At 43.9% G+C, this 22,424-nt stretch overlaps 1 protein-coding gene across 1 annotated transcript in view; it reads left to right on the forward strand.

Annotated features, from left to right (window-relative positions):
• The window catches only part of LOC124605899 (arylsulfatase B-like), a 91,533-nt gene that overhangs the window by 53,480 nt on the left and 15,629 nt on the right, over window positions 1–22,424 (forward strand). Inside the window, exon 4 of the mRNA XM_047137845.1 lies at window positions 8,482–8,734. Within this exon, the coding sequence (XP_046993801.1) occupies window positions 8,482–8,734 (253 nt within the window). The remainder of the gene's footprint in view (window positions 1–8,481; window positions 8,735–22,424) is intronic.

Below are 22,424 nucleotides of genomic sequence, written 5' to 3' on the forward strand. Positions count from 1 at the left end.
TTGTACAGTGTACAAACCATAAGCGGAGAAGGAACTACTACCACGTAAAACTATTTCCAATAACGCTAGATGAGCAGGACAGAAACCGTTTAACGAGTGAAGTAACCGTGGAAGATATTTGGGGTTCACCGAGAAAGGTGCAGGTTAATGAATCATCCTCAAATGATAGTCTGCTAATGGAATGTTTTTGGCCGTTTTGGTATGCTGTTTAATGGAATATTGCTTTGCACTCATATACAATGAACTTAGCAGCCCAGCAAATATCGGTAGGCTTAAATGATAGCCTTATATTCCTGATACCGAAAGGACATCCACATGAAGATTTAAATAAATTTCGTCCCATTTCTCTCCTGAACTATATTTACAAGTTTGTGGCCCGCATTATAGAAACTAGAATAAAGAATGTCCTAGGGGAGATCATACACAACAGGCAGACAGCAGCAGTAAAAGGACGAACAATCTTATTTAAAAGTCTGGCAGATTATAGAGAAATCATATTTACAGAGCCATATTGCGACCAGAGGCTAAAGTTTTAGCTTTAAATCTACGTGAGGCCTTCTACAGGATTTCTCAGAATTACTTGTTCCAAAAACCGAACCATCTAGGACTCAAAGTATAAATTATTCAAATGATTAAAAATCTCTGTGATTGTGCCATTTCCAACATTATGACCAAAGCATTGGTCACCAGACAAATAGCCAATGAGAGGTCGGTTTGACGCTGATACCACATGTCAATTCCGCTCTTTGTTATTGCAGTTGACCCACTAATCATAATGATGACCTGCAAACATCAGAGGATGAATCTTTACTCAATTATAACTACAGTAAATGCATAGCATTTGCAGATGACGCGGGTATGTTACTGTAATCGAAGTAGCACCATCAGGAAGTCAATAACAACACATAGGAGTATGAAACAGTGTCTGACTCTAAAGCAAACATCAGAAAAAACTTGTCTAATGCCAATCGGGAGAGGATTCTGAATGATGACTCTAGAACACAACAAAGGCTGAGGGCAGATCCGGTCAACACCAAAATACCAAAAATATGATACTTTGACCGACTAAACCCTGTGGCTCAAAGACTGGTTAGGAAAATAGTGGCTACAGTTGGCTAGTATATCTGGAAGGACGAAATCTTCAAGATTGAGGCAAATGATATAATCCTCCCACCAAAAAAGATGTACCTTGGGCTAACAGACGCCCAAGTTAAATAACAGGCACCTTTCATACGGAGTATGACGAAACTGAGCCAAACGTTCCCGGACATTGTGCTGAGTAGAGCATAGAGACACCTGAGCCGGGCCACATCCCAGTACAAAACCAGAACAGGATGTTCCTGCTGGACGTTAGCCACCTGGGGGAGATAATAACAAGCTATACGAACTGGAACATACAGTAATCTGGAGGAACGTTCTCAAAAAGTCCTAGAAACCGCTATATGATCAGCCTGGTAAGAAACTATGGACGAAATAAACCGCCGAAAAAAGAAGCTTCACAGAATACATTTAACAGAGTCTGACAAATGTAGAAAGTGTGACGTTGGATCTTAACGACCACCGCAGAACGTATGTGGATAGAACAGTGTCATATGGGAGTGGTGTATAAAGAATCTGGCTACGATTAGCGGTAGAGCAAGATAGCACATCACACTAACATCGCGCTAATTTAGGCGCAGGCCGGTAAATTTACTTCAGTACTGGAAACAAATGAAAATATGAGTTTAAAAAAGAAGAAGGAGGGAGATACACATACACATGCTGCTATTGAGGTATTTCATTTGCTTGGTGACTGAAATTGAGAAGAAGGCAAGGGACCATGGTCCTCTACATAAAATGCTGCACCGAGAAAAACAGAACGATATTGATAAGGAAAACCTCATGCCACAAACTCAATAGGCCACTGAAGCAGTGAACGTGTGGCAGTGAAGTGACTGCAGGTTAAGAACAGAGATATGAAGACATTCAAACTGCAGTCGGGTACCCAGAAGATTATTGAAATAATCTTGGCGAAAATCAGTAACTGTGTGTGTTTGTGTGTGTAAGTGTGTGCGTGTGCGTGTGGGCGCGCGTTTGTGTGTGTGTGTGTGTGTGTGTGTGTGTGTGTGTGTGTGTGTGTGTCACGTGACCTACATTAGGTGATGAGATATGACTTAGAAGATAACATTGTCTTTCGTAGAAAATTAAGAGAAAACTTCATTGTACAGAACGATAAAAAAGAGTAAGAAAGTTTATTTAGAAATAGTGAAAGAACGGTAAGATGACCTACAAAGACCTACACGTTGTGTTGCCAAAAGAATCCGTAAGTATATTGAAACTGGAGGTGGAATTTATGAAAATCAGCTCTGAACTCGATCATTTATCTGTTCTGCCATTATTTAGTTGGGTTTCATACAGCTGTGTCCTTTGTAAAACTGGACTCAAATAGACTGTTTTAATCGAATTAGTCTGTGGTACTTGTGGTGTCACAGCCAGACACCACACTTGCTAGGTGGTAGCTTTAAATCGGCCGCGGTCCATTAGTACATGTCGGACCCGCGTGTCGCCACTGTATGATCGCAGACCAAGCACCACCACAGGGCAGGTCTCGAGATACAGACTAGTACTCGCCCCAGTTGTACGGACGACTTTGCTAGCGTCTACATGGACGAAGCATTGCTCATTAGCCGAGCCAATAGTTAGAATAGCCTGCAGCTAAGTCAATGGCTATGACCTAGCAAGGCGCCATTTGTAACATTGCATGTATCTAAAGAGTCTCACTTGTATCGCCACAATCTCCAGATGTACCAAAATGGATGGATTAAAAGTTAAGTATTCCAGAAGCTACGTACTTTTCTTTATAGCATTCATTACGTATCCTGTTTCAGACCTCACGCCATCCTGCTTTAACTTAGCGCGTGCCTTTCGGCTTCCTCTCATTGTGTCTAGGCTGTCTTGTCTAGACACAACATTTTTTGGCGACGAGTCAACGGAAAGGATCTTGTTCTTTCTAATTGCTTACATTTACTTGTGTCATTGCTTCGCCAGATGTACTGTCCGAATTTTATCGCTTTCAGAATCAGCAGACGCAGGCGTTATTGAATGCCCTTGGACAGCTCGTCCAGGGTCAACGTGCGCTGCAAAACGATGCGGCCGCCGCCGCTTCACCGCTACCGCAGCCACAACATGCAGTTGCACCCCCATTTCGTCCCTACGAACCTGCTAAGGAAACATGGACGGAATCGTCACGCCAGTTTGGATTTCATCTCGCCGCCTACAGAATTCAAGGTAACGAGCGGCAGCCTTATTTATTGGCGTGTGTAGGGGTGCAAACGTACCGTGTGATAGTGAAATTATTTCCCCGACGCGACGTAGCAACTCTGTCCTACGAAGAAATTTTGTCTGCTTTAGATGCCTATTTCAAGGAAGCAGTTAATGTAGTTGCAAAAAGGTATACGTTCTTTCGTACAAAACGTACGGCCGGTCAAACTAATAGGGAGGGGTTGCAACATTGTGAGGCCTTACAAGGGATTGTGCTTTTGAGTGTGAATGTGGACTCCCTTATTCAGATACTATGGTACGTGATGCAATTGCACAGAACGTTTCTGCTGTTCGTATACGGGAACAGATTTTGAAACTAGTTAATCCCTCCATTCAGCAAGTGATAGACATATTGGATAGACAAGACACGCTTGACTTTGCTCAGGAATCATTTGCAACTTCGCCAGCCGTGTGTCACATTAACCTCACATTAACCGGCCCGCCGGGCGCGCTGCACGGACCGATAAACTGCCCTCGCACACGTCCGCGCAGCTGCCGCCACGCTCTAAACCACGTGTGCCGCGCAAGCATACAAATGCAGTGAAATCATGCCCGCGGTGTGCTACTAGACATTCGCATGAAAATTGCCCGACACGCCAAGCTATTTGCTTTTTCTGTAATAAGAAAGGACATGTTCAAAGTGTTTGCCGGAAAAAGCTCAGATCAGACACTCACAACCATTCCAGGCCCTTTGCTTCGCGCCGGAATCGAACCATGAATACTCAGGCTCGTGAACCTTCGCCCATGGACATTCATGTAGTTAATTCCACTTCGTCCAGTGCCACTGTCTCTAACTGTGACTGTGTTCGTTCCCCACAAAGTGTGCGTCGACGTCGCCGAAAAACACGTCAATTAGCAAGTGATGCTGTACCTGTATCAGTTAAAATTGCACGAGACAGTCGCTCTTGTCGTCAGCAGGACAATAAACTTTTTGTAGATTTGGACTTTAATGGCAAGGTCATACCATTCCAGCTCGATACCGGAGCTGCAGTTTCATTGATCAATCGCGACACGTACAAACAACTGGGCAAACCTCCGTTGTGTGCCGCAAATGTTAAGTTAAATAGTTATTCAGGTCAGAATATCCCTGTGTTAGGACAGTTCACTCCTCTTGCAACATACAAGGGACAAACAAAACTTGTGTGATTTTACTTTCTTCGTTCTTATACTGCAGTGAACTTGTTTGGTTTAGATTTATTTCAGTTGTTTAACATGTCTATCGTAAATCAGGTCCTATCTGTGAACCAGACTGTGCCTTCCGCCAGTGTTTCTCGTCTGTGTGAAGAATTTACAGACATTTTTGCACCGGGCTTAGGTTGCGCTAAAAACTATGAAGCACATTTGGAACTGAAAGTAAACGCGCAACCGAAATTTTTCAGAGCGGTCATGTTCCTCACGCACTGCATGATGATGTTGCAAGAACATTACACGATTTAGCATCACAAGGTGTGAGTGCATGTGCGCAATGCGTCTTCCCTTTCAGCTCCGCTTCATCGCTTATGCCGTACAGGTGTTCCGTTCGTCTGGACGACGGAATGCGAACGCGCTTTTCGCCAGTTGAAATCGGCGTTGCTTTCAAATACTTGCCTTACGCCATTCGATCCCCAGAAACCCCTTTTGCTGATGGTAGATGCATCGGATTTCGGGATCGGTGCTGTGCTTGCGCACAGAGATGGGTCGCATGATCGCCCTATTACCTTTGCATCCAAATTGCTCTCATCTGCGCAAAGAAATTATTCACAAATCGAGAAAGAAGATTTGGCTCTCGTGTTTGGTGTTACTAAGTTTCACGATTTCTTGTATGGTCGTCACTTTACCATCATCACCGACCACAAACCATTGACGTCGCTTTTTCATCCGAACAAGCCTGTACCTCCTTGTACAGAGCAGAAATTCATTCGCTGGTCTATTTTCCTCTCACAGTACCGCTACGATATCTTGTATCGGTCCACTGCTAAGCACGGAAACGCCGATGCGTTGTCCCATTTGCCTGTTGCTGAGGATGGAGCATTCGATTCATCTGAACTTGCTTGCATGTTCATTGATGCGGAAACTGATGACGTGGTCGAATCGTTTCCGATTGATTTTCGTCGTGTAGCTACAGCCATATCTGCTGACCCTGTCCTTGCTACCGTTTTGCGTTTTGTTGCTACGCAATGGCCTTTGTCAAAGTCTCGGATCGAGGATCCGTTGGTTCGCCGATTTTCTGCTCACAAGGAGAGACTTTTTGTTCGACGAGGTGTTTTGTTGTTGCGTTCTGATAATGTTCAGTCCAGAGTCGTGGTCCCACGTTCGTTACAGTCCTCTGTTTTACGGCTTCTTCACCAAGGACATTGGGGTATAGTGTGAACGAAACAACTTGCTCATCAGCACTGTACTTGGTTCGGCATCGATGCTGCGATTACGAATATGTGCTCTTCTTGCATGGCATGTGCCGAACAACAATCCGCACCGCCACGGTAAGTCTTTGCATTGCCACAAGCCACTTCCCCTTGGCAACGCTTGCACATTGATTTTGCTGGTCCATTCTGGAATGCTCGATGGTTGGTTCTGGTAGATGCGTTCAGTAATTTTCCTTTTGTTGTCCGGATGTCTTCCACGATGTCAACTGCCACCAACCAAGCGTTGTCTGCTATCTTTTGCATTGAAGGCCTTCCACAGACTATTGTTTCTGACAATGGCCCACAATTCATGTCTGCAGAATTTCAGTTTTTCTGCAAGGCCAATGGTATTCAACATCTGACATCCGCGCCGTTTTCGCCTCAGTCAAACGGTGCCGCTGAACTATTGGTCCGGACTTTCAAGTCACAGATGTTAAAGTTGAAAGAGTCGCATTCTCGGGAGGACGCGTTGTGGCTGTTTTTGTCATCGTATCGCTCTCAGCCCCGAGATGGTCGCTCGCCGGCTGAGTTGCTCCACGGTCGTCCTCATCGAACCTTGATGTCTTTGCTGCACCCGCCGCATCAGGTTCCTGTGCAGCGGCAGACTTCTGCTTTTGCTCCAGGCGACGTTGTATTCTATCGCAACTATCAAGGTTCACGGCGTTGGCTCGCAGGGCGCATCTTCGCTGCCTCGGCCGCGCGATGTATTTGGTTTTGGGGGCCTCTGGTGAGGTGCGTCGGCATCTCAATCAGCTGCGCCTCTGTCGTCGCATGGGTTCTGCCGCTCCCCGTCTGCTTTCAGCGACGGTGCCTTCCGGTCAGCGCCCTGGGGACCCATCTACTGGCTCGCCTCATCCCCAGGTGTTACCGACGATGCCTTCCATTTTGCCCCATGGCGACGCGCCGCCGCAGCCGCCGCCGCCGCCGCCGCCGCCTGTTCTCCCGCTGGCGCCGTCCGCAGTGGACGCTTCGCTGCAGCCGCCAAGCGCCTCCCTGGGTCACGCGCCGCCGATCGCTTCCCGTGCCCAGCTGTCCTCCGCCTTGGAGCTCTTGCCCGCTCCGGACCACATGGCGTCATCGCGCGTCGGATACCCCGACGCAATGGAGGTCGACCCTTCGGCCCCTCCTGTCTCTTTACGGGCGCATACACCGCATGTTGACGTGCACCCTGGACTAGGTTTTCAGGCGTTTCCTAGATCCCCTCGGACCGAATGGCCGGGTGCGGGTGGCACAGCCTCGCCTGCTGTTAGGCTCCCCACTTCGTCGCATACGTCAACATAGGGTCCTCCCCACGGCGGGCGGAAGCCTTATAACACGACCGTTCGCCGATTTGCGGGGGAGGAATGTGGTGTAACAGCCAGACACCACACTTGCTAGGTGGTAGCTTTAAATCGGCCGCGGTCCATTAGTACATGTCGGACCCGCGTGTCGCCACTGTGTGATCGCAGACCGAGCGCCACCACAAGGCAGGTCTCGAGATGCGGACTAGCACTCGCCCCAGTTGTACGGACGACTTTGCTAGCGACTACATGGACGAAGCATTGCTCATTAGCCGAGCCAATAGTTAGAATAGCCTTCAGCTAAGTCAGTGGCTACGACCTAGCAAGGCGCCATTAGTAACATTGCATGTATCTAAAGAGTCTCACTTGTATCGCCACAATCTCCAGATGTACCAAAATGGATGGATTAAAAGTTAAGTATTCCAGAAGCTACGTACTTTTCTTTATAGCATTCATTACGTATCCTGTTTCAGACCTCACGCCATCCTGCTTTAACTTAGCGCGTGCCTTTCGGCTTCCTCTCATTGTGTCTAGGCTGTCTTATCTAGACACAACAGTACTACGTTCTGAAGTATTTACTTTCGCTTCGGAAACATTATATATACAAAGTGACAATTATTGAACTATACTTTTGAACGGTTTGCGTTAGGACGTTCGAATTGTACGGTTGGCCGCGGAGAATGATGGGAATTAGTATGTACATATAGTTTGTCTTATCGACGAAGCTCACTTTCATGTTGATGAGTTCGTCAATAAGCAAAACTGGTGCATCTGGGTGACTGTGAATACGCATTTCACGATCGAGAAGTCTCTTCACCCTCGACGGGTGACTGTGTGTGCAATGTCCAGTCACGGAATAATCGTTGCGATACTCCTTGATAGCACAGTGACCGCCGTACGGTAAGTGAAGGTTTTGGAAGGTGATTTCATCCCCATTATCCAAAGTGACCCTGATTTCGACAAGCTGTGTTTCATGCAAGACGGAGATCGACCCTGTCGAAGCAGGAGAGTGTTTGATGTCCTGGAGGGGCACTTTGGGGCTGCATTATGGCTCTGGGGTACCCAAAGGCCTTTGACATGGGCCACGATTGGCCGCCGTATTCTCCGGATTTGGCAGATGTGACTCCTTTTTGTGGAGTTATATTAAAGACAAGGTGTACAGCAATAACTTCAAAACCGTTGTTGAACTGAAAACAGTCAATCAGGAGGTAATCGACAGCATCGATGTTGCGACACTTCAGCGTGTCATACAAAATGTCGCTTTTCGTCTGCGCCACATCATCGCCAAGGATGGCAGGCTTATCGAATGCGTCATAACCTAACACTGGAAAAGTGACGTTTACATGTTGTGTGCACGCCGTAGTTTGTAAATAATTTATCTTTGTTTTCATACAGTTCAATACTTGTAACCCTGACTGACTATACAAAGAAGTGCCAGTCACAAGTGACTGCTTTACGTTGCGGAATGACTACGTCACGATTGCTCAATCCCCAGAGGAGAACTGCTTGTTTCCGTGCAGGACATCGGCGCGGGCTACGACATGCACAGCAACATGACGACCGCCTGGGAGTTCGCTGGCCGGTACGCGACGGACGTCTTCACAGAGGAGGCGGAGCGTCTGATCCTGCAGCACGACGTGCAGAGGCCGCTGTTCCTGTACCTGGCGCACCAGGCCGTGCACGCGGGAGACGCCGCAAAGTGGCTGGACGCGCCCCAGCACGTCATCAACAAGTTCCTCTACATCAGCGACCCCAACAGGCGCGTACTGGCCGGTGAGTTTGGCAGTACACCGCCAATCAAAAGAGCGGTATCCGCACTATCCATGTAACTAACGCTGTAAGTGGGAAAAATGTTTGATCGAGCATAACAATGAAATAGGACTTGGAAGAGCAGTTGAAAGGAATGGACAGAGTCTTGAAAGGAGGATGTCAGATGAACAAAAGCAAAACGTGGATAATAGAATGTAGTGAAATTAGATCAGGTGATGCTGAGGAAATTAAATTAGGAAATGAGACCCTTAAATTAGTAAATGAGTTTTGCTGTTTGGAAAACAAAATAACTAATGATGGTCGAAGTAGAGAGTGTATAAACTGTAGATTGCCAATGGCAAGGAAAGGTAACATCGAGTATAGATGGTATCAGGAAGTCTGTTCTGAAAGTATTTCTATGGAGTGTAGCCATGAGTGGAAGTTAAAGAAGGAAGATAAACAGTTTAGACAAAAAGAGAATAGAAGCTTTCGAAATGTGGTTCTGTAGAAGAATGCTAAAGATTAGATGGGTACATCACGTAACTAATGTGCAGGTACTGAATAGAACTGGGGAAAAGAGGAACTTGTGGGACAACTTGACTAGAAGAATTTATCGGTTGGTAGGACATGTTCTGAGGCATAAAGGGATCAGCAACTTAGTATTGGATGCAGCGTGAAGGGTAAAAATGGTAGAGGGAGACCAAGAGATGGTTACACTAAGCAGATTCAGAAGGTTGCAGTAGTTACTTGGAGATAAAGAAGCTTGCACAGGATAGAGTAGCATAGAGAGCCGCATCAAATCAGTCTCTGGACTGAAACCACAACAACAACAGGAATGAGATACTGAGTGGTCAGTGCGTACTCTCTCGAAATGGTAGACCTAATCGATAAAACTACTTAATTTATTATATATTCCTAAGTCCAGCATCGATTTTGGGGTGGTGAATATTCATACGAATGAATCAGGAACACGAGATTGTACATGGTAGTTTCGTTGGTAAGTTTGAAATATCTATAGGAAATTAGCAGCGTAACTACCTCTGTGCAGCAGGAAGAGATTTCCCAAAGAAGTGTGGTTCACAACCAGTTTTGGACCATGCTTATTATTCACATTTGTAACCACTTCAGAATCGATGTCAGTTCCGCGACTTACGTAAAACGATTCTTGAAACTGTGTACCATACGTGCTGCATCTGTACTGGACGTTTCACTAACTGGTTCACTTGATGCTGTATTACCCAGACTACCACCCTTACAGTCTTAATGTGTTAGTGTCCGAAACTGTAGAAACAGTTGCTACACTATGTGCATCAGAGTCTCCTGCAAATTCCGAAACTTCTGCATGCTGTTCTGTAACGTCTTCCGGTCAGTTCAATACGCAGCCACTCAAAATTTTATGTATCATAGAACTATGCGACCTCAGTGACAAATCGCTTAGATCTAAAAGTAATATTTACGAATATCGGTATGATCCCTGTAACTATAAACATTATACAAAGAGGAGTAAATAATACCGAAATGTGTGCAAATACTATTTTCTTCATGTTGCATGTTTTATGCATTTTCCTGGAGGTGAACTGTCAGTGGAAATAGTGTACATTAACTCAGCGGCTAAAATTATCGAGGATATTTAAGGGTGAATGGATGTAACTAGGAAATAAATTGGTGAGAATCGCTTTCCTTACGTGAAAGGCGAGGAAGAAAACTAGCTACAAATATGCTAATAAAGGACCCCCATATTGATTGTGTGCTTTATAATATAGGAAATGTTAATGTGAGTTTAACTTCCCGTCGGTTATGTCAGGAGACATCAGAAGTGTCAATCTACAGGAAACAAATGCTACTTGAACACAAACCCTGCTCTTGAGATGAGTGCCTCAAAGACTATCCGTAAATATTCATACCATTACTCACTTGCTAGCTAATATCTGAAGCCCACGAAATTAGAAACATAAAAATGATAATAAATACAGTAGAAATTCTTCCAATCCATCTGTGGCATACAGCAAACCAGTGCAATAATAAAAGCAATCATGTTCGTAGTTGTTAGAGAAACCTTTATGAATATATTAATAGCAATATAATCGCAAATTTGTACCAAATAAAGTAATAAACAGCTTAACGGACCCGTGGTATATACTCGTATGCTTACCAGTACCACTTACAGCATTAATGTCGAATATTGAATGCGTTGAAAGGAATTAGCAAAACCTGGTAGATCTACAAGTAACCCCATAATCGCAAATACAAAATTTTGAGAACATTCTGTTTAAATACCTATATATAGGGTGTTTCAGAATTCATGTTAAACACTTTTAGAGGTTGCAGAGGGGAGTTAGTAGGTCCAGTTTTAGATTTTAACCCATATGTGGAAACGGCTCGTTTTCATGTTACAAAGAAAGCAAGATGTACAGATTTCACTACTATTTCCTATGATATTACAACAGCATTTCGATACGAAGACCACCAAGTTCGCTGCAGTCAGGCAAGTTCACTTTGTCCAACATGTGTGGTATATGCTCATTCACTATTGCCGCAGTCGTGATCCATGCAACCAGATCTTCGTCTAACTGGACAGGGATCTCAGAAACAACACTCTTCGTGTGGCCCCGCAAGGGAAGGTCCAAAGGGGTTATATCAAGGTATCATAGTAGCCAATCATGTGGTCCACCTCGACCGATCCAACTGTCCCCGTAGACGACGTTCAAAAAATTTCTGGCTCGAACTGCGAAATGTATTGCCGCGGTATCTTCCTAGAACCTCAATTCGTGCAGAATGTCCAGTGGCATATTTCCTAAAAATTCGTCCAGCACTTGGTGCAGGAAGATCAAGTGCCTGACACCTGTTAGGATGTACGGCCCCGTCACGCGACAATCGCAGATACCTGACCAGATGTCGATGCCGAAGGTGTCCTGAAATCTTCGTGTACGCGTGGCCTTGTGGTTTTCTTGACTCCAAATGTGGCTCTTTCGCACATTCAAAACACCTTGATTGTTGAAATGCGTTTCGTCGCTGAACAAAATTCGTCTGAGGGCAATCTACACTACGGCGCGACAACCAAGTACAGAAATTGACAGGTGGCACAAAATCCGCCGCGAGTACGGCGCGTTCCTTGTAAGGGTGATACGGATTGAGTTCCTGTTCGTGCATAACACGCCAGACAGACGACTGAGACACATGCAAGTCACGTGCATTGGTTCGAGTACTCGTAGATGAGTTCTGTTCACCTTGATGAAGCACTTCCTCTTCTAATACGACATTGCGCTGCCTTCTTGGAACACCACAGTTTGCTCTATCGCTTGTGCATTTCCCACTTTGTCGCACCCATTGTTCTACTCTGGCAAATACGGAATGAGATGGTGTCACACGATTTGCAAAGTACTCGTGACGTTGAGTTTCTCTTCCATTCTACATCTACATCCATACTCCGCAATCCACCTGACGGTGTGTGGCGGAAGAATTACTACGAGATTCACCGTAAATTAACGACATACCGGTTTACTCTGCAGACATGTGCTCAGGCATCCTGTTGCTGGAATACTAGTCACCGTCACGTCAACTGACGCATTACCGGCAAGTATGAAAACAAGGCTGATGGAAACACGGGGCATCAGGTGACATTGCGTCATTGTACCATGCATGAATGTGGATAGCCTACCATAACACGCGAACAGCGCAAGAAACATCTAGCGCACGAGTGAGTAGCTCTTTTTTCCTTGCAAAAAAGATCATTTCCGGACGTGCATTCCCATGTAAAAGTTGATCTACTAAGTTCCCTCTACAACTTCTAGAAGTCTGTAACATGAATTGTGAAACACCCTTCATATAAAATCCAATGTCCCGACAGGTTGACTCACTCACGGGCTCATCGTCGTCCAGCCCAAACCACCAAGGGTAGAAACTTGAAATTTGAAGAGGATGTTAATGTTATACTGCAGGCGCCGTTTAAGAGGCAATTCGTCGAAATTCCACCCCTAAGTGTGCGAAATACGAGATGAAATGTTTCTTTCTTTTTTTGAAAAACGGACGCAATTAAGGCAATTTTGAAGCGAGACATGCGAAAATCAGTATTTGGTTTCTCGGCTAGCAATAAAGAAATACATCTCTGAGGATTTACTGATATTTAACCCCTATGAGCGTAAAATAATGGGAGAAAGGTTTTTGAAAATAAATTATTAATAAAGAACTACTCAAGTATTTTTAAAAATAGATCTATGAAACCTGATATTTCATTTCTCGGTTATATAAAATAAGAAAGTGTTTCAGTGCTTTTGGAAATTCAACACTTAAGGGGCTGTTACATATAATAATTAATTATGAAAGCATTTTTAAAGCTAAATATATGGAAACAGCAATTTGGATTCTTGGTTGGAAATTAAGATTGTGTTTCACTGTTGTTGGAAATTGAGCCCCTATGGCGGTGAAACTGGGAAAGTTCTTTTATAATATATCTCGGTAATAAGGCATTTTTGAAGCTAGAAGTACGAAAGCAGGTATTTCGTTTCTCATTCAGAAATAAAAAGGTACAAGTGTTTTAGAATTTTTGGAAATTCAGTCACTAACGGATAAAAGTTTTTAAGAAAATATTTCGTCATATTAAAAAAAATTTAAAGGCAGATGTATAAAATGTGATATTTCACTTCTCGGTGAAAGCTGTGTCAGGGGATAAAGTTTCTGTGGTTACACCACCACAAGAACGCAAAAAATATGATTAACATAAACTTTCCAGAGTCGCTTTTTGATCAGATGTACGTTCGGCAAAGACAATGCTTTTATGACTATCTTTAGAGTGTGGAGCTTAGAAGGTGTTACAGTGTGTGTGCAACATAAAAATTCGATTAAAGAAAAATTTAAAAAAATGTGCAGACCATAGAGTCTACGCTAGCGAATCAGCTTGCGCTACGCCAGTTGCCGATAAGGGATTAAAGAGAAATGAAACAGAAGAACAGGGCCATGCCCTGATGAAACATCCGACCGAGGAGGGCATTGACTATGGAAATGATAAGTAACTGCAGATTGTGGCGTTATTTAAGAGAGAAGACACGGGAACACAACGGAAAGAATCCGAACTGGACTGGCGGATGTATTCGAAGCAAGGGTGGCTCTAAGTAGAGCCCGGTGCGCCACGGCAAAGGCGCCCAGACAGAAAATGAGTTAACGTTGGGAACACACTGGAACACCCTCGACCAGTCACAGACGCTGGTCCTGCTCTGTCCACAAGACCGACGCTACCTAAGGTCACATGGAGCAGGCTATGGGCCTGTTCAGCTTGAGTTCATAGCAGACTAAAACTGTTGGTCGTCAACCATCGCCGTTTTAACTAACAGCGATAAGAATGGGAATACGGAAAGCTATGAAACATCGAAGCCGTAATTCTTCCCCCACTGCATACACGACTGGAATGGGCAGAAACTCAGATATGTGCTACTTGCTGAGTACCTTCCACCACGCCCTTATCCGCCAAGTATGTGTGTGTGCATACACAGATTTAGATGTAATCGCCTGCTACCTGTTCCCAAGCGTCACTGCATCAGCGGGCATGGTTCATTCATTTATTTTATTTTATTTATTGTTTCATCCACCCTATAAGTTTGTCTCTGTTAGTCCATCATGGACAGTGGTCATCGACTGATGAAGTAATTGTCAATGTCAATGGAATTTACCAACAGGCCATGTAACTTAAGATGTTATTTTATTTTGAAGTCTACCAGTTTCAGCATTTGGCTGAGCCATCTTCAGTCCTCTTATGCATCTCTCCAAATAAAACGAAAATTTCTTATATTTGTTTGACAGCAACTTTTTTACTATCAAGTCTTCGAATGAAGCACTAGTGTGCCGACTGAATTCATGACATCCAGAGATTTATGACTCTATATGATATTTTCGTCTTATTTGGAGAGATGCATATGGTGTCTGAAGATGGCATAGAGAAATGCCGAAACTGCTAGCCTTCGAAATAAAATAAAATAATATCTTATGTTATGTGGTTCTTGTTAAATTTCATTGACATTGACAACTGATAAGATTACAGTTGAGGTTTGACGTGAAGTCACGTAAGAGGTATGCACCCATTTTTACGTAATTTGAAGGTTGTGGTAGTGCGAAGGATGCTATAAAACACGTGGAAGTCACAGATTGTGAGGTTACCACTTCCTTTAATTACGAGTTTCGATTCATACATCACCATCCGATTAATAAGTGTTTTCGTGAAGAAATGTCATAAATTTGTATGGAGGCATCTACTTTCGAGTCATACATACATCATCACCGAACGAGGTGGCGCAGGGGTTAGACCCTGGACTCGCATTCGGGAGGAGGACGGTTCAATCCCGCGTCCAGCCATCCTGATTTAGGTTTCCCGTGATTTCCCTAAATCGCTCCAGGCAAATGCCGGGATGATTCCTTTGAAAGGGCACGGCCGACTTCATTCCCGATCCTTCCTAATCCGATGAGACCGATGACCTCGTTTTCTGGTCTCCTTTCCCAAACAATCCTACCTATACATCATCTTCAGATTAATAAATGTTTTCGTGACAAAACGTCACAAATATGTATGGAGGCATCTACTGTATCAATAAGAATATGAAACTCAGTTATCTTACGGACAAAGAAGATGATCCCTTACATATGTGTGAGGTGTTCACAATACGAAGCTTGGTTGTCTAATGGGTGAGGCAGATGACACCATAAACATGTTTCACGAGTTGTCGCCCAAACCGTGATTCATCTAGTGATGATGTGTAATTATAAATGTGTATCAGAAGGACTTCCATTATAGGCACTGCTGCAACCTTCAAAAGTTTGTGGCCATCGGCACTCTCTTATACTTAACCAGCCATTCTATATATTTTGCGTCACAGTCAATATGATAACAGTGTTATATCTTACACTAACTGTTACCCGCAGCTGCGCTCGCGTATCAGTAGTCTTATTATGATGAATGATGGGAGCAGCTAAGATAGCAATTCATAAGCATCTCTGTATATAGTGGTGAAGAGACATGTACATAAAAAAGTATGCAGGGCCTGTATGCAGGTACATAACGAATGTGTTTCTATTTTGGGGCATATCGAATCTGAAACCATGCACCGTATTTACTGTAGTTAAAAAGTGCCTCGATTCAATGCATTCGTAAAGAATTAGAGAATTTAGGGGTTCCTTTGGCACTCCTGGTACTGGATGAGAGACTTTGCCACCAGAGAAACACGTACTAACCGTTTCTATCTTCCATTTCACTGCAATATAATTTTGATCCACCCCACAGAGATGACTAATTTATAAGTAACATAGTCAGTTAAAAGATCATATTCCAATGCACCCTGACCATAAGCCTCCCAGATTCGCCATGTAAAGGTACGACGTCTTTCTATTCGTCGCACAGTCCTTAAATGAGGCTGTGCGTCTCGGAAGCTGTAACAGACGCATGATGTTCAGCATCTAAAATGCGACGGGCTCGTGTCTAATATGATGTGTCTCTAGCTCTTACACACTGGACTCGCATTCGGGAGGACGACGGTTCAATCCCGTCTCCGGCCATCCTGATTTAGGTTTTCCGTGATTTCCCTAAATCGCGTCAGGCAAATGCCGGGATGGTTCCTTTGAAAGGGCACGGCCGATTTCCTTCCCCATCCTTCCCTAAGACGAGCTTGCGCTCCGTCTCTAATGACCTCGCTGTCGACGGGACGTTAAACACTAATATCCTCCTCCTCTAGCTCTTAAGGCCGCCTGACGTTCTGCATCCAAGTTCTGGCGGACATGAGATTGCTGCGAGGTATGCTGGGTTCGAGAAGCTATCGCAGCACTACCATCAGGTGAGAAAGATGTTTGAGACAGGCGAAATACCCTCAATACAATAATTAGCCCAAAGAAAGCAGGGGTTGACAGATGCGAAAATTACCGAACTATCAGTTTAATGAAACACAGCTGCAAAATACTATCACGAATTCTCTTCAGACAAGAAAAACTGACAGAAACCGACCTCGGGGAACATCAGTTTGGATTCCGTAGTAAGGTTGGAACACATGAGGCAATATTGTGTAAGAGATATTTAAGTGTCAGGAAGTCGTATCTGAAAATATTTATGTGGAGTGTAGCCATGTATGGAAGTGAAACGCGTAGGATAAATAGTTTAGACAAGAAGAGAATAGAAGCTTTCGAAATGTGGTGCTACAGAAGAATACAGAAGATTAGATGGGTAGATCACATAACTAATAAGGAGGTATTGAATAGAATTGGAGAGAACAGATATTTGCTGCACAACTTGAGTAGAAGAAGGGATCTGTTGGTAGGACATGTTATGAGGTATCGAGGGATCACCAGTTTAGTATTGGAGGGCAGCGTGGATGGTAAAAGTCAAACAGGGAGACCAAAAAATGAATATACTAAGCAGATTCAGAGGGATGTAGGTTGCAGTAGGTCCTAGGAGATGAAGAAACTTGCACAGGATAGAGTAGCATGGAGAGTTGCATCAAACCAGTGTCTGGACTGAAAACCACAAGAACAACACGTCTCCACAGGAAATTTGCAGGTATGCGAAGTGGTATAGCAACTCATTTTCATATACCGCGCACACATAATGTAAAATTTCCACTTTCGCGGAATAATCTCTAATCACTAAAGGACGCCGACTATCGCACCAGCGTTGTTCGCATCCCATTCATCTACACCACATTTAAAAATCTTAGTAATACCCAGAGAGATAATACAACTTTCTGAAGTAGCGTATGCTCTTTTTCAGGGTTCAAGCTACCCCATATTAAATATCACCGGAATCGGTTTAGCGGTTAGAGGCGTGAAAACGTAATAGGTAGAGTTATATTCGTATTTAATAATAATGGTACAACTATGAAATTATGGATTAAAGACATTAAGAATTGAATAAGCGTTGTACTGATTACTCTGAATCGTATTACGTAGAACATATCAACCACTAAAGCATTTTCCCAAATATGATAAAGTTCGAAATGAAAGTGAATTACGTCGTTTTCCGAAATTAGTTATGGGAACTTTAGTTTATATCGTCGTAATCTAACTGTTTCTTAAGTGAAAAAATCGATTTTCGCTAGTTTGCTACGTACTCTATCTTGGTAGAGTCTTCCGACTTTCTGCTCACTGTCAAGTGCGACCGTTTCAAGACACCACAAAAACTCGTTCTACGATTTGGGATTTTATATTTTGCATTGTTTGTTTTCTTATTATTTACAAAAATGTGCTGCTTTGTGATTAAGACTAGGCCCTCATTCATGCTTCCGAATGAGAGGAAAGCAAATAATTATTAAGTATTCATCCCGTTGAAATAGCCCTGCGGAGAAAATCAGACACAATTAAGTTCACGACAATTCTCTCTTCTTCGTTTTCTGGCAGTGTACCATCACACCACTGCAATGTTCTGAGCTAGATGCAATTTTCACTGAAATATCGATATCAGTTATGCAACATTCGAAATTTCGGACGCTCTTCACCCACAAATTGGCGCATGATGCTACTCCACATTCATTATTCGATGGCCGAAGCCCTTCTGTGTTTTGTGCAAATGTGGTTCATTATCGCAATATTTAATTTAACAATTAATTTCTGCAAAACATAATTTGTAATTGAACCATTTTTCCTCGGAGTGCTGTAATATCTGACGCAATTACCAGGCACTGTTGCGTGGTTTGCGGTCCGTTTGACGCTAGTGCCATCGCGCACACAGAGAGATCGAAATGAATTTGAAACTCACAAAATTACCTGAGCCTGCTACATACATTTAAACTATTTCATCTGCTGCTGCTACTCGTCTGGTATCTGGCAATTACATGCTAACTAACACTTCCAGTGGGATTTCATTATTGGGGCCCGTGATCCAAAATCTATCATTGAAAATGTATACGCAACAGGCTTTTAGCCATTCATTCTGTCTGTACTGTATCTGCACTTCCAATTCTGAACGTAGTCGGCAATAACAACTAAAATTAAAGTGCCACATCTAGGAGAAATGCTGCTCTCAAATTCATATTAACAACAAAGCTGAAATAAAAGCCAAGTACTATCACAAGTTACAGGGTGTTTCCGTAATAGGGTGTAAAACTGTAACACGACATAGAGAGTGTTCCACTGAACAGTTTGAGGCAGGGAACCTAGGGTCGGAGAAGCCAGCTTAAGGAGGTACGAAAGTAAACTTGTCTACCTCGTTGTCCGCCTGCTTACATGCCCACACCGTAGCTCAGCGTATTCGGTCAGAGGGCTGCGTGCTCTCTGTAGTAAAAAAAACTGAGTCAAGGAGTCAACGATCAACTTGAACGGATGTCTTGTGACGTCCGCCCAGACAAAACGCAACGAACTATATTAAATAAAAAAAGAGGCTGGGTGGTAACGTGCTCGCCTCCCATGCAAGCGGGACCGGGTTCGATTCCAGGCCGGGTGGGGGATTTTCTCTGCTCGTGGAATGGATGTTGTGTTGCCCTCACCATCATTTCATCCTCATCACGCAATGTGGCAATGTGGCGTCGAATGAAATAAGACTTGTACTTGGCGGCCGAACTTCCCCGAATTTCATTTTTTGTCTACCTCGTTGTCTAGCATTACTGTTTCCACGGTTATTTACAACTAACATGCTATTTTATTTACATGTACATTCCTTATTTCCTGCAAGGAAACTAGGAAGGCGAGTCCGGTTACTAGGAAGTATTTCCTTGTAGCTGGACTGGAAGGGGGGATCCTAGTCGATGGGCCTTGATTATTTCCTATCGGTATACCTAAAGTCACTTGTGTATGAGACCCCAGCGGATACTGAGATGGAGTTAGTTGCCGGTAATGTAGCTGCCTGTGACGTTATTCGAAATCCTCCAATGATACTTGTCAGGATGCGTCAGAATCTTGTTCGCCGATGTCATGCTTGCATGAGGTTGATGACCGCTAGTTGCAGCACATTTTGTAAGATACAGTACAAATGGTACGTTCATTGTGTCAGTGATGGTATTTGCAGTTGACTGTAACTAATGTAAATAAAGAAGCACACAGTACTGTCATTTTATTCCTACTACCTCTTTACTCTGCCTTCTCCGACCCCAAGTTCCCTACCTCAAATTGTTTAGTGGAGCATCCTTTATGTCCTGTTAAATTTTTGTACCCTCTTACGGAAACACCCTGCATAAAGATTTTGTCGCGACGTCAGGAAGCAGATGATACGTAGCCACGCTTTTAAATTGCTTGAATCCTAGCTTTCAGATGAATACCGCAGGTTTCGACACCGCTGGTGGTCACTTGAATGCACTATATCCCACCAGCCTTCTTTGTTTATGAGATATGTTTAGGAGCTGTCAAAACATCTTTTTTTCCCACGTGAACTGATAAGTTATGCAGACTTTCTACTGTGGATATGACTTGGGATAGTTGTAGCAGTAGGTGGCACAATTCTTGCATCATGATATCAGCGTCTGAAACTGGTTCCGTACGAAGCACCAAGGTCCTCAGGAAAGATCTTTTCTCTTCTGGGAGGTGGCAGTGTCTAGCGTGCAGATATCGGTCCGTGTAGGTCGATTTTCGTTAGCCATTGCCCCTAAGACGTCCATTTGCTTTTCGGTGGCCAAGGACGGCAGCGAGAGGCAAGGCACCTTTCGTCTCTACCACCATCGTGGACTTGATGTGGGCGTGTATATTTTGATTTCGTCCAGCAACTCGGTGCGCTTTTCATGTCTTTAAGGAAAGTTTTTCTCGGTGAAGGTTAACTATAACCAATGAAGGTTGACATGAGATAGCGGGAAACATTTCCTTATACGTTAATTTAGTTTTGCAGGACAGCACAAATCAAGTTTAAATCATGTCACAACGAAATCAAGGCCTGCAAACATTGTCTGATAAGAACTATGTATTTTCTAATTTACGATAAATTGTGCAATATGTCTGTTAAGCGTTTAAGCATCTGATTGTACCTATCTTACCTTCGACGTTGTGAACATTTCGTGTACGTATTTGCTGTAATCAAACGATCACTGAAGTTTATTTAATCCTTTTTACTGAATTATATTAAATTCTGAGAAGGAAATAAAGTTCATGGAGAAGAAGTAAAAGGAATGAGATTTGACAATGATATTGCAATTCCATCAGAGGTTTTGGAAGAGCAGCTGAATGGAATGGACAGTGTTCTGAAAGAAGGATATGAGATGAACATCAACAAAAGCAATGCAAAGGTAAGGAATGTAATCGAATGGAATCTAACGGTGCTGAGAGAACTAGATGAGGAAAAGAGGCACTTAAAGAAGTGGCTGAGGTTTGCTGTTTGGGCAGAAAAGTAAATTACGATGGCCGAAGTAGAGAGGGTTTAAAACGTAGACTGACAATGGCAAGAAAAGCGGTTCAGAAGAAGGAAAGACTGTTGACATCGAATATTGCTCTAAATGTTAGTGAATCTTTTCGGAGTGTGTTTGTCTGGGGTGTACACTTGTACGGAAGTGAAACGTGGATCATACATACTTTAGACAAGAACAGAATAAAACCTTTTTAAATGTGATGCAGTGGGTAGATCGCGTGACTAATGAGGAGCTACTGAACAGAAGGACACGGAGGGCAACAAAACAGAACGTAGAATATCGTCGACGTACCGCTGTGCTGGAAGGATGATGTTGATGGTGATGTTTGGTTTGTGGGGCGTTCAACTGCGCGGTTATCAGCGTCCGTACAAATTCCTATCCTTTCCTCAGCCCAATCTCGCCACTTTCATGAATGATGATGAAATGATGAGGACAACACAAACAACCAGTCATCTCGAGGCAGGTGAAAATCCCTGACCCCGCTGGGAATCTAACGCAGGACCCCGTGTTCGGGAAGCGAGAACGCTACCCCGAGACCACGAGCTGAGTAGGCTGTTCTCGAAGGGTGCCTAGGATGACAACCAACGGGGCCCTGCTATGAAATGAGATGGCACCCCAAACCATCATTTCTGTTTGTTGGGCCGTACGGTGGACGACGGTCAACTTCGAATTCCGCCGCTATCTGGGGCGTTTCATGACACATTTTCGCTGGTCATCGTGATTCAGTTCGAAGCGGGACACGTCACTGAAGACAATTCTACTAAGTCAACGAGATTACAAGTCGAAGGCGTGCCTGGATACGCCCCGAACAGTGGTGGGAAACCAAGCTGACTGTCGGCCGCCATACAGCCCGGTCACAACATAGCAGCAGCCCTTCGGCTGCCATTCTCAACAACACAGCGGTACGTCGACGATATTCTACATTCCCTTTGATTGCTGTTCCTTGAAAGCCATCCTGAGCTTACAGTCCAGAAAGATAATGCCAGCTCGCACACGGCGAGAATTCCTGCTGTTTGTGTTCAGCCTTGTCAAACCTTACCTTAGCCAGCAAGGTCACTGGATCTCTCCCCAGTTGAGAACGAATGTAGAAGGTTTCCAAACGACTATGACAATGTAAGGCGCCTCATGAACAGCTTTTGGCACTGTATCCCAAAGGAGGACATTTAACAACTCTGTCAAACAGTGCCAAAGCGAGTAACTGCTTTACATGAGGTCAGATGTGGACCAACGCATTACGGACTTGCTCACTTTGCGAAGCTCTTTCTCTCGAACAAATCGTCAATCTTTTTCCTCAAATTGTAATGATTTGTTTCTCTGCACATGTACATCATTCGGAAGATGTTTTTTTCTAGCTCACCTAATTGTTTGACTAGTACAAAAATTCGTGAGTAGAAAGGACTAGATGGAATTGTTAATGTACAGAG

The sequence above is a fragment of the Schistocerca americana genome, chromosome 3 (assembly GCF_021461395.2).
Source record: "Schistocerca americana isolate TAMUIC-IGC-003095 chromosome 3, iqSchAmer2.1, whole genome shotgun sequence".
Taxonomy (NCBI): Eukaryota; Metazoa; Arthropoda; class Insecta; order Orthoptera; family Acrididae; genus Schistocerca; species Schistocerca americana.